Source organism: Mustela putorius, unplaced genomic scaffold (assembly GCF_011764305.1).
Source record: "Mustela putorius furo isolate JIRA1106 unplaced genomic scaffold, ASM1176430v1.1 tig00000145_pilon_pilon_pilon, whole genome shotgun sequence".
Lineage (NCBI taxonomy): Eukaryota > Metazoa > Chordata > Mammalia > Carnivora > Mustelidae > Mustela > Mustela putorius.
In genome coordinates, this window is record NW_025421294.1 from 16,150,898 (window position 1) to 16,162,938 (window position 12,041).

General features: G+C 39.2%; 1 protein-coding gene across 2 annotated transcripts in view; it reads left to right on the top strand.

Moving 5' to 3' along the window:
* Positions 1-12,041, top strand: part of LARS1 (leucyl-tRNA synthetase 1) — a 70,587-nt gene that overhangs the window by 34,833 nt on the left and 23,713 nt on the right. For both annotated transcript variants that reach the window (XM_045075332.1, XM_045075333.1), the window contains 3 exons: positions 484-696; positions 2,608-2,665; positions 4,782-4,845. In XM_045075332.1, the coding sequence (XP_044931267.1) occupies positions 484-696; positions 2,608-2,665; positions 4,782-4,845 (335 nt within the window). The remainder of the gene's footprint in view (positions 1-483; positions 697-2,607; positions 2,666-4,781; positions 4,846-12,041) is intronic.

A 12,041-nucleotide genomic window follows, 5' to 3' on the forward strand; every position in this document is an offset into this window, starting at 1 on the left:
ACAAGTAGGCAGAGAGGCAGGCAGAGAGAGAGAGAGGAGGAAGCAGGCTCCCTGCTGAGCAGAGAGCCCGATGCGGGACTCGATCTCAGGACCCTGAGATCATGACCTGAGCTGAAGGCAGCGGCTTAACCCACTGAGCCACCCAGGCGCCCTGAAGTCTTTTTTTTAAAAATATTTTATTTATTTATTTGACAGAGATCACAAGTAGGCAGAGAGGCAGGCAGAGAGAGAGGAGGAAACAGGCTCCCTGCGGAGCAGAGAGCCCGATGTGGGGCTCGATCCCAGGACCCTGGGATCATGACCTGAGCTGAAGCAGAGGCTTTAACCTGCTGAGCCACCCAGGTGCCCCCTTATTGAAGTTTTTTGTCATCATTTGTTAGTATAGCTATATTAAGAGATTCCTATGTCATGATTAAGTGAATATTTTGATTTCTTCAAAGAAATAATCTGTATATTTTGTTGTTTGTTTTATTTTTAATACAGACCGCAACAGATGACCAAGGAGGTTTGGGATTATGTTTTCTTCAAGGAGGCTCCATTTCCCAAGACTCAGATTCCAAAGGAGAAATTAGATCAGTTAAAGCAGGAATTTGAGTTCTGGTATCCTGTGGATCTCCGAGTGTCTGGCAAGGATCTTGTTCCTAATCATCTTTCATATTACCTTTATAATCATGTGGCTATGTGGCCAGAACAAAGGTGAGTGCTAAAAAGGCTGCAGACTAAACTTATGTCTTATGATGTCAAATATTTAAGAAGTTACTCCGCAAGGCATAGTTAGGTTTGCCAGTTGCCGTCTTTTTCTTCTGTTGAACATATAAATGAAGCAGAAAGAACGCTTTCTCCTCTCTGTTACATCCAGAAATCCACATATTTACCTTGGGCTCACCAAAGCACATCACATTTCAGGTACCTTGACAGTCTTTCAGTACTTTACTTGACCTGTTTTGTGACTCTTTGACCTCTTACATGCAGAAATAAAGGTGGTTCAAGACAGAGCCTAGAATGTTAGAATTGGAAGGAAACATCCCTTTAGAGCTGAGAGCTGCAAGTTTACGACATTAGTTGGTAGTGATGTTCTTCTTTTTTTTTTTTTTCCCCTTTGAGAGAGAGTGTGGAGGGAAGGGGGAGAGGGAGAGGAAGTGAGAGAATGTTCAGCAGGCTCCACACTCAGCACAGAGACTGACACAAGGTTCAGTCCAATGATCCTGAGATTATGGCCTGAGCCAAAACCAAGAGTCGGATGCTTAATTGACTGAGCCACCCAGGTGTCCCTGGTAGTGGTATTTTGATTAGAGTCTGAATCTAAGTGTCATTTTTACTCCTGTATGCTCAAAAGTAATACTTCTATCATCTTTTCCTCTTGATCCAAATATGTCTCTGTGCCTTTCATTTAGTCTCTCAAGGTAGCCGAGGAAACAGACACCTCCCTCTGTTTAAATTTTATTTCATATCACCAGAACAATCTCATGTGACTTTCTATATTTAGAATGAGATTGCATTTTCTTTCTCAAGAATAAGAGGAAGATTTTGAAGTAGAGGAATAAAATAAATCTTATGTTACCCAATTATTTTATTGTTACTGTTTAAAATGTATTTTTGGAGAAATTGGATATCTCAGAAGTATTTTTGGGGAACATAGTTGAGTGTTCATCCCTTTGCATCAAGTTTTTGAACATGTATTAGATTTTATAAATTATAGGTAAGTAATAATGTCAAGTGCTTGTAAGTAATAATTATCAGTAAGACCCGGCACTGTTCTAATCACTTATAACAACTCATTTCATTTTCATTACAACTTTTCCAGGACGTTCTATAATATCCTTGTTTTATAGACAAGGAACCTTATTGAGGCCTAGAGAGTTCATTGTAACTCATTGCTGAGTTACCCAGCAATGACACAGTGAGGATGCAAACCCTACAGCCTGTCTCCAGGACTCTTGTTCTCAACCACTATCCTCGCATAATCTCATTGCTAGAATGAATGAGTGGAACTTACATAGTTCAAAAATTCAAAGAGTTCATAAAAAAAAAAGAAAAGGGAACTTTTACCCTTGCCCCCACATCACTCTGCTTCCCATAGGTAATCCCTGCCACTGCTTTCTTATGATTTCTTCTGGATGACATGTTTATGAATAAACTAGCATCAGATTATTTATTTATTTAAGGAGTCTCTACACTCAGTGTGGGCCTTGAACTCAAAATCCAAAGACCAAGAGTCACTTGGTTTTTGGACTGAGCTATCCAGGCACCCCATGTTTATTTATTTTTTAATTATGCAGAGATACAACACTGTGGACATTTTTATCCCCCATGTGATTGTATGCTTCTAAGATTTATTTATATCCACATATCTAGCCCTTTCCTATATTTTTAAAATACCTATTACATAGTATTTCAGTGTATGCCTGTATGATAGTTTATGTAACCAGTCCTTTATTAATGGGCACTTCTTATTTTCATTTGTTTCCTATTAAGAGCAGGACTCAGAACATTTGTACATTTGTTTTAGCAAACTGTTGTAAAGCTTTCAGCATTTACCTCAACTTCTTAAGCTTAGACTCGAACCTTAAAGTTTTATTTTCTGTCTTTAAACATTTACCTCTAAAGTGACAAATGGCCCACTGCTGTGAGAGCAAATGGACATCTCCTCCTCAACTCTGAGAAGGTAAGTAAATTTAAAATTATGCCGAGAACTTTGCAGATATAGGAAGTTGTACATTTTAAAGAAATAGAGAGTGTAAAAGTCAGTGTTAATCTTCCATTTAAAATGTTTAGGACTACCAGCATAAATTAGGGAGTAAGTGGAGTAAATAGTATTAACGGAGGGCAGGAACTGGGAAAACTTACCTATTTTAACATTTGTAGTTAGAATGGTAGAAGGTGATACAATTCTTGACTGGAGGAGACAGAGGGAGATATAAGAAATATAAAAATCCGGGCTCTCCGTGGCTCAGTGGGTTAGGCCTCTGCCTTAGGCTCAGGTCATGATCTCAGGATCCTGGGATTGAGTCTCGTGCAGGGCTCTCTGCTCAGCGGGGAGCCTGCTTCCTTTGTCTCTCTGCCTGCCTCTCTGCCTACTTGTGATCTCTCTCTGTGTGTCAAATAAATAAATAAAATCTTTAAAAAAGAAAAAAAAGAAATATAAAAACCCTACGTTGTGACCCTAGAATAACTTTCTCATTAAGTTGAGAAAATACTTGGTGGGATTTGTTTTCTACTGTGATCAGCCACTGAATTAAAATAATAGAATTTTGGAATTTGTAGGGTTCTTAACTGTTATTTAATGCTTCTTCCAGGCAGTATAACATATCTCTCTTTATACTACTACTGCTTCTGCTGTTGTTAAAACTACTAATATATATGATTTTTTTATAGGCTATATAAGACTTTATCTCATTAATCAGTGTCTTCAAACCCCGTGACAAAGCCCTTGCTTGCCCCTGTGATGCTTTTGTGCACATTGAAAAGGGTACCCCTCCTCACATAAACTAAAAATTGCCATGTTATTTATTTCTTAGAATATTCGTAGCAAGTTGATTTTGTTACAATTAGTGCATTTTGCTACAACTGATGGAATATTAATTGAAAAAGAGTATTCTTTGCTATAAATGTCTGTCATAATGAAAATAGGTGTCGATTTAAACAAATAGCAGGTGGTATGAATTGCAAAATGAAACATCATTTTTAACTGGTGCCCTGATGTTGAAAGGGAATATAGAAGTTCATTTAAAATAATCTCTGTATTAGACTGAAAAACAGCTCTTTGATTAGATGTGTGTTAGATCCACAAGGACTTTTGATTATCAAATTCATTTTTTGCTTTGTAAGGCGAAGTAGAACTATATATGTATTTACATATATGTATATATGTGTATAAATATAAATGGTGTTATAATGTGATCTTTTCTTTGGTCTCAAAGTTGTCATACTATACATTGTACTCTTTTTATTAGAACTAGATACTTCATTGTGGTGTGATAGAAGACTAGATTATAACCTCTCTTTGGTATCGTCAAAGTTCTGTTAAAGACAACAAATGCTTTTTTTTTTTTCCTTTAGATTTTATTTGAGAGATCGATGCCCAGAGAGAGAGCTAGAGGGAGCAAGAGAGCACAAGCAGGGAGAAAGGCAGAGGGAGATGGGGAGCAGGCTCCCTGCTTAATCCCAGGTCTCTGGGATCATGACCTGACCTGAAGGCAGATACTTAACTGCCTGAGCCACCAGATACCCCAAAGACAACAAATTCTTAAATAGTAAAAATTGGCAGGCTATGCACAGTGTGTCCTTAAATGTGGTGCCGTCAGGTAGAGCACGACTTGAAACAACCACTTGTTTTAGTTGAAGTTCCCTAAAACACCTAAATCTGACATCATATGCCAGTCCATTTGTTTCTGAATGATTCTAATTGCTCTAAAGCTCTTCTTTAAGACCCCTGAAATGTTCCAGAGATACAGTGGAATCATTATACATGTATAAACAGATTCCTAAGGGGCAGTATAATCTACTGGAAAGATTAGTGCATTTAATACCAGACTGGAGACCCTGTCCTAGCTCTGTCCCTGCCTAGCTGAGTGACCCAGACAAGTCACTATGTTAACTAGATTTCAGTGTCCAGCTCTGTAAAATTAGTGCAAGATACCTTTTCCTTTTTCTCTCTATTTTTTTTTTTTTTTTTGTCTTTATCTGATTGTGGCTAACCTACTTACTTTGATTTGTCTGATTTGGTTTATTTTATTTATATATATTCTTAATAATATCTGATCATTGACTTTCTATTTCAGATGTCCAAGTCCACAGGCAACTTCCTTACTTTGACCCAAGCAATCGACAAATTTTCAGCCGATGGTGAGTATACTTTTTTATTATTGCTCATATATAGGGTCTGATTCTTTCCAGATTATAGAAGGCAAATTAAAATTACTATTTCAGTTTTATTGCACTTTTCTTTTGCTTTTTCCAGTACTTTAAAATACTCATGATTTCTTTGTGTAATAAGCAACGTAAGAATTGCCAATGTGATCTGTTTAGGAACACATTCAAGCTAACATTATTAGAGTCTTTTTAAAAAAGAAACTCACTGTAATTGCTATCTGGCTTGTTTCTAATTTCTTACTACTTATAAGGTTAAAGAGTTGGTTTGTAGAGATGTTGATTATGAAGCTTTTGCAAAGTATTTCCTTCATACATGATATACATATAGGTGACTTGAATCTGGAGCATTCTTTTTTTCAAGAAATATTTTCTCCTTGGCTGTAGTACTATTCCATTTCATCATTACTTTTTCAAGGGAGGAGATGCACTGTCTGACCTGTAGGAACCCTTGATTGTTTTGGTCCTTATGGCATGTCTTTTACTGATCCTGGCTAGCACAGTTTGAGGCCATGCTGAAGGGATTGGAAAAGAACTAACCTAACTAACCTTAAAAACAGTGTTTTGACTGGAAGCTGTAAGCCAAAAAGAACTACACACAAATACTGTAATAAGTAAAACTGTTTCTTACATGAGGTGTAGGTTAGCAATTCTGAAGCTAATTTTATGTTTTTACTGGGATTGAACAAATAAATCTATTGTAGATGAGAGCTCACTGTTAAAAAAATACAGATAATAAAGGGGGAATGCTAGACTGTACCCTATGGTGTTGGATTGGAATTGGCAATTTCCAAAGGTTTTAATTTTAAAAGATTTTATTTATTTATTTGTCAGAGACAGAGGGAGAGAGAGCGAGTGAGCACAGGCAGACAGAGAGGCAGGCAGAGGCAGAGGGAGAAGCAGGCTCCCTGCCGAGCAAGGAGCCCGATGTGGGACTCGATCCCAGGATCCTGGGATCATGACCCGAGCCGAAGACAGCTGCTCAACCAACTGAGCCACCCAGGCGTTCCAGGTTTTAATTTTTATATAGACAGAGTGATGTAAAAATAAATATAGATATGTGTGGTTGGTTAGTATACATGCGTATATATCCCTAGCTGTGTCTGCTGAGGCGGCTTATGAGCAGTGACACACTAGTAACAGGGACACACCTGGCTTTTAGATCTTGGTCTCCAATAAATGGAACTCAGGTGCCTGAGAGAAATGATTGATTGGCGGGCTGGAGTAGGAAAAATACAAGATGAGCACAAAACATCTTAAGGTGCCAGAAAATAAGGAAGTGTTTCAGTAAGGATGAGGACATTTACAAGGACACAGATTTATTTAAGACAGAAGATCGTGGCACTATCAAATCATCCTAAAGAACCCAGAAATCTTTCTGAAGGCTAGCAGAACAAACTCCACAACTAAAGACAGAGAAGAGGCTATACTGAAGAAGGTAGGAAATGCCGAGGTATGGTTTGAGAAAGAAACAGGTCATGGCCACTGAGCAGTGCAGGGGTGGGGGGGGGGCAGGTGTGGAGTTAGGAGCCATCGCAAAAAGGGCATATGACAAATTAGTTCACAAGAGAGTGCATGGAGAAAACAAATCCCCATAGCAATTGGCTTGGAAATTGAGAGGGCCTGAATTTCATGAGTTCTTGAAACCAGTGGCGTAGGGCCCCCTGCTGGAAGCTGCACTGTGCTAACACTTGCCATCTAACTTGGTTACACCAAGTCCCACCCCTCCATGCTCTGGTAAAACCACTCCTCCCAGTTGTGCTTGCCTCAGTCCCAGCTTGGTAGGCTCCCTTCCCCAGAAGACCAGCTCAAACCCCTGCCCACACTGTGTTTCTCAACCCAAGAGTTTGATGTCGCCTTGGTTCTGGCAGTGACATATCTCATTTCACAAGCAGGCCCAAGCACACCTAGTTAAAATGCCACCACTTTCAGGCCAGGGACAAATTGCTCACAACAAGCAAAGAGAGCCTTTGCAAATCACTGGTCTGAAGGATAAAGTGGCCGGGAGAAAACAGCATATGTAGCACATTGGAGACCGTCCTAGGAGTGCCAGGCCCTGGGGAATGGGATACTACACAGTAGGGCACTATAGATCCTCCTCATCATAAAGCCATCACCCTCAAGAACAGGAAACATAGCTGACTTTCCTAACATAGGCACAGAGATTTAGACAACATGAGAAGACAGAGAAACTTGTCCCAAATGAAAGAACAGGACAAAGCCAAGGCTGGAGATCTAAGTGAAACAGATATAAGTCACATGCATGATAGAGAATTTGAAGCAGTGGTCATAAGGATACTTACTGGACTTGAGAAAAGAGTGGAGGATCTTCCCAAGACCGTTAACACACGAGGAATAACATAACAGAGAAAAAGGGCTCAATAGACAAAATGAGAAAGGTGCTTGATGGAATGAACAGCAGGTTGGAAGAAGCAGAAAAATGAGTTAATGGCCTAGAAGACAGAGTAATGGAAAGTAATTAAACTGAACAAAAGAGAAAAAAAGAATTATGCAAAATGAGAATAGACTTAGAAAATTCCATGGCTCCATCAAACGTTAATAATATTTGTATTTTATTTTAAAGATTTTATTTACATATTTGACAGACAGCGATCACAAGAAGGCAGAGAGGCAGGCAGAGAGAGGTGGGGGAAGCAGGTCCCTGCTGAACAGAGCCTGATGCGGGACTCGATCCCAGGACCCTGAGATCATGACCTGAGCCGAAGGCAGCAGCTTAACCCACTGAGCCACCCAGGTGCCCAGTATTTGTATTTTTAAATAAGAATGGCATAGGGCTTGAACTCACAGCCCTGAGATCAAGAGTTTCATACTCTACCAGCAGAGCCAGCCAGTTGGTCTTACAAGAGACTCATTTTAGACCTAAAGACACCTGCAGATTGAAAGTGAGAGGATGGAGAAACATATGTCATGCAAATGGAGGTCAAAGGAAAGCCAGAGTAGCAATTCTTATATCGGACAAAATAGATTTTATTATTTTTTAATAGTTTTTTTTTTTAAAGATTCCATTTATTTATTTGACAGAGATCACAAGTAGGTGGAGAGGTGGCAGAGAGAGAGAGGAGGAAGCAGGCTCCCTGCTGAGCAGAGAGCCTGATGCCGGACTCGATCCTATTACCTGGGATCATGACCTGAGCAGAAAGCAGAGGCCTTAGCCCACTGAGCCACCCAGGCGCCCCCCCGGACAAAATGGATTTTTAAAACAAAAACTGTAACAAGAGTTAAGAAGGATACATATAATAATATAATAAAGGGGACAGTCCAACAAGAAAATGTAAGAATTGTAAATATTTGTGCACCCAAATACATAAAACAGCTAGTAACAAACATAAAGGAACTGATTGATAATATGCTGTAATAGTAGAGGACTTTCACACCCACTTATATAATGGACAGATCATCTAAACAGAAATTCAACAAGGAAACAATGGCTTTAAATGACAGGCTGGAACAGTTGGATTTAATAGATATATTCAGAACATTTCTGTTCTAAAGCAGCACAATACACATTCTTTTCAAGTGTACATGGAATATTCTCCAGAATAGATCACATATTACGCCACAAAGAAAGCCTCCACAAATTTAAAAATATCAAAGTTGGGGTGCCTAGGTGGCTTAGTCCTTTAAGTGTTTGCCTTTGGCTCAGGTCATGATCCCAGAGTCCTGGGGTCAAGCCCCACATCAGGCTTCCTGCTAGGCGGGAAGCCTGCTTCTCCCTCTCTCATTCCCCCTGCTCATTTCCCTCTTTCGCTGTGTCTCTCTGTCAAATAAATAAATAAATAAATCTTATTTTTTAAAAAAAGATCAGATTCATACCATGCATTTTTTTTGACCACAATGCTATGAAACTACAAGTCAATTACAAGAAAAATCTGGAAAGACCACAAATACATGGAGGTTAAATAACATTCTACTAAACAGTGATATGTGTCAACCAGGAAATAGAAGAAATAAAAAAGTACATGGAGGGGTGCCTGGGTGGCTCAGTGGGTTAAGCCTTTGCCTTTCAGCTCAGGTCATGATCTCAGGGTCCTGGGATTGAGCCCTGCATTGGGCTCTCTGCTCAGGAGGAAGCTTGTTTCCATCTCTGTCTCTGCCTGCCAGAAAATATGGAAGCCTACTTGTGATCCCTTTCTCTGTCAAATAAATAAATAAAATCTTTAAAAAAAAAAAAGTTAAAAAGTACATGAAAACAATGGTTCAGAACTTTTGGGACACAGCAAAAGTGGTTCTAAGCAGGAAATTTATAGCAATACAGGCCTACCTCAAGAAGCAAGAAAAAGGGGTGCCTAGGTGGCTCAGTGTGTTAAAGCCTCTGCCTTCAGCTCAGGTCATGATCCTGAGGTCCTGGGATCGTGCCCCACATCGGGCTCTTTGCTCAGCGGTAAGCCTGCTTCCCCCTTCTCACTCTGCCTGCCTCTCTACCTACTTGTGATCTCTCTCTGTCAAATAAATAAATAAAATCTTAAAAAAAAAAAAAAAAGAAGAAGAAGCAAGAAAAATCTGGGGCGCCTGGGTGGCTCAGCCAGTTAAAGTGGCTGCCTTCAGCTCAGATCATGATCCGAGGGCCCTGGGATTGAGCCCCATGTTGTGCTTCCTGCTCAGCAGAGAGCCTGCTTCTTCCACTCTCTCTGCCTGCTGTTCTACATACTTGTTCTCTCTCTCTGTATCTCTCTGTCAAATAAATAAATAAAATCTTAAAAAGAAAAAGGGCAGTGAGAAAAATCTCCCATAACCAAATTGACCTTACACCTAAAGGAGCTAGAAAAAGAATAACAAACAAAACCTAAAACCAGCAAAAGAAAGGAAAAAATAAATATTAGAATAGAAATTAATGATATAGAAACTAAAAAAAAAAAAAAAAAGAACAGATAATGAAATCAGGAGCTGGTTCTTTGAGAAAAAAATCAATAAAATTGATGAACCTCTGTCAGACTCACCAAAAAAAGAGAAAAGGCCCAAGTAAAATCACAAATGAAAGAGGAAAAATAAGAACAAACACCAGAAACAATTAGAATATTATGAAAAACTGTATGCCAACAAATTGGATAACCTAAAAGAAATGGATAAATTCCTACAAACATATAACCCTCCAAACTGAAACAGGAAGAAATAGAATATTTGAATAGACTGATTACCAGCAAAGAAATTGAATTCAGTAATCAAAAAACTCTCAACAAGCATTAAGTCCAGAACCAGATGTCTTCATGGGTGAATTCTACCAAATATTGATTGATTGACTAACTGATTGATTTTATTTTTAAGTGATCTCTGTACCCAGTTTGGAGCTCAAACTCAGAATCCTGAGATCAAGAGGCACAGGCTCCACTGGCTCAGCCAGCCAGGCGCCCCTCTACCAAACATTTAAAGAAGAGTTAATACCTATTCTTCTTACACTGTTCTGAAAAATAGAGAAGGCAGAGCATCTTCCAAATTTATTCTATAAGGCCAACGTTAGTCTGATACCAAAACCAGATAAAAACACCACAAAAAAGAGAACGAAAGGGGATGCCTGGGTGGCTCAGTTGGTCAAGCAGCTGCCTTCGGCTCAGGTCATGATCCCAGCGTCCTGGGATCGAGTCCCACATTGGGCTCTTTGCTCAGCAGGGAGCCTGCTTCTCCCTCTGCCTCTGCCTGCCATTCTGTCTGCCTGTGCTCTCTCTCTTCCCCTCTCTCTCTGATAAATAAAATAAAAAAAAAAAAAAAGAACGAAAGGCCAGTATCTCTTGGTGAATATAGATGCAAAAGTCCTCAACAAAATATTAGCAAACTGATTCCAACAATATAGTAAAAAGAAAACAAAACAAGAAACATTCACCATGGTCAAGTGGGGTTTATTCCTGGGTTTTTATTTACAAATCAATCAACATGATGTATCAGTAAGAGAAAGGGTAAGAACCATATGATTGTTTCAGTAGATGCAGAAAAAGCATTTGAAAAAAAAGTATAACATCCATTCATGAAAAAAACTTTGAACAAAGGTTTAGAGGGAACATACCTCCACATAATAAAGGTCTTAAATTAAAAATCCACAGCTGACATCATCCTTAATGGTGAGAAGCGGTAAGCCTGCTTCCCTGTAAGGTCAGAAATTATACAAGGATGTCCACTCTCACCACTTTCATTCAATAGAGTACTGGAAGTCCTAGCCACAGCAGTCACACAACTTGTAGATGACGTGGTACTGCATATAGACAACCTGAAAGACTCCACCAAGAAACTGGTAGAACTGATACACAGAGTAAAATCTCAGGATACAAAATATATGTACAGAAGTCTGTTGTGTTTCTGTATACCAGTAATGAACCAGCGGAAAGAGAAGTTAAGAAAACAATCTCATTTACAATTGCACCCAAAATAATAAGATACCTAGGAATAAACCTAACTAACCAAAGAAGTAGGAGTCGTGTACTCTGTAAACTATAAAACATGGATGAAGGAAATTGAAGATCGCAGAAGGAAATGGAAAGATATTCCATGCTCATAGATTGGAAATCTACACATTTAGTGCATTGCCTATCAAAACACCAACAGCGTTTTTCACAGAGCTAGAACAAGCAATCCTAAAGTTTCCATAGAGCCATAAAAGACCCCCCAAGTAGCCAAAACAACCTTGAAAGAAGCAAAGGTGGAGGCATCACAATTGTGGACTTCAAGTTCTATTACAGAGCTTACAGAGTAATCAAAAGATCATGGTACTGGCACAAAAATAAGTATATAGATCGATGGAAAGAATAGAAAACCCAGAAATGAATGCAACATTATATGGTCTTTTAATTTTCTACAAGGCAGGGCGCCTGGGTGGCTCAGTGGGTTAAAGCCTCTGCCTTTGGCTCAGGTCATGATCTCAGGGTCCTGGGATCAAGTCCCGCATCGGGCTCTCTGCTCAGCAGGGAGCCTGCTTCCTCCTCTCTCTCTGCCTGCCTATCTGCCTACTTGTGATCTGTCAAATAAATAAATAAATAAAAATCTTAAAAAAATTTTTTTTTATTTCTACAAGGCAAGAAAGACTATCCAGTGAGAAAAAGATAGCCTCTTAAACAAATGGTGTTTGGAAAATTGAATAGCAGCATGCAAAAGAATGAAACTGGACCACTTTCTTACATCAGACACAAAAATAAATTCAAAATGGACTAAAGACCTAAATGTGAGAT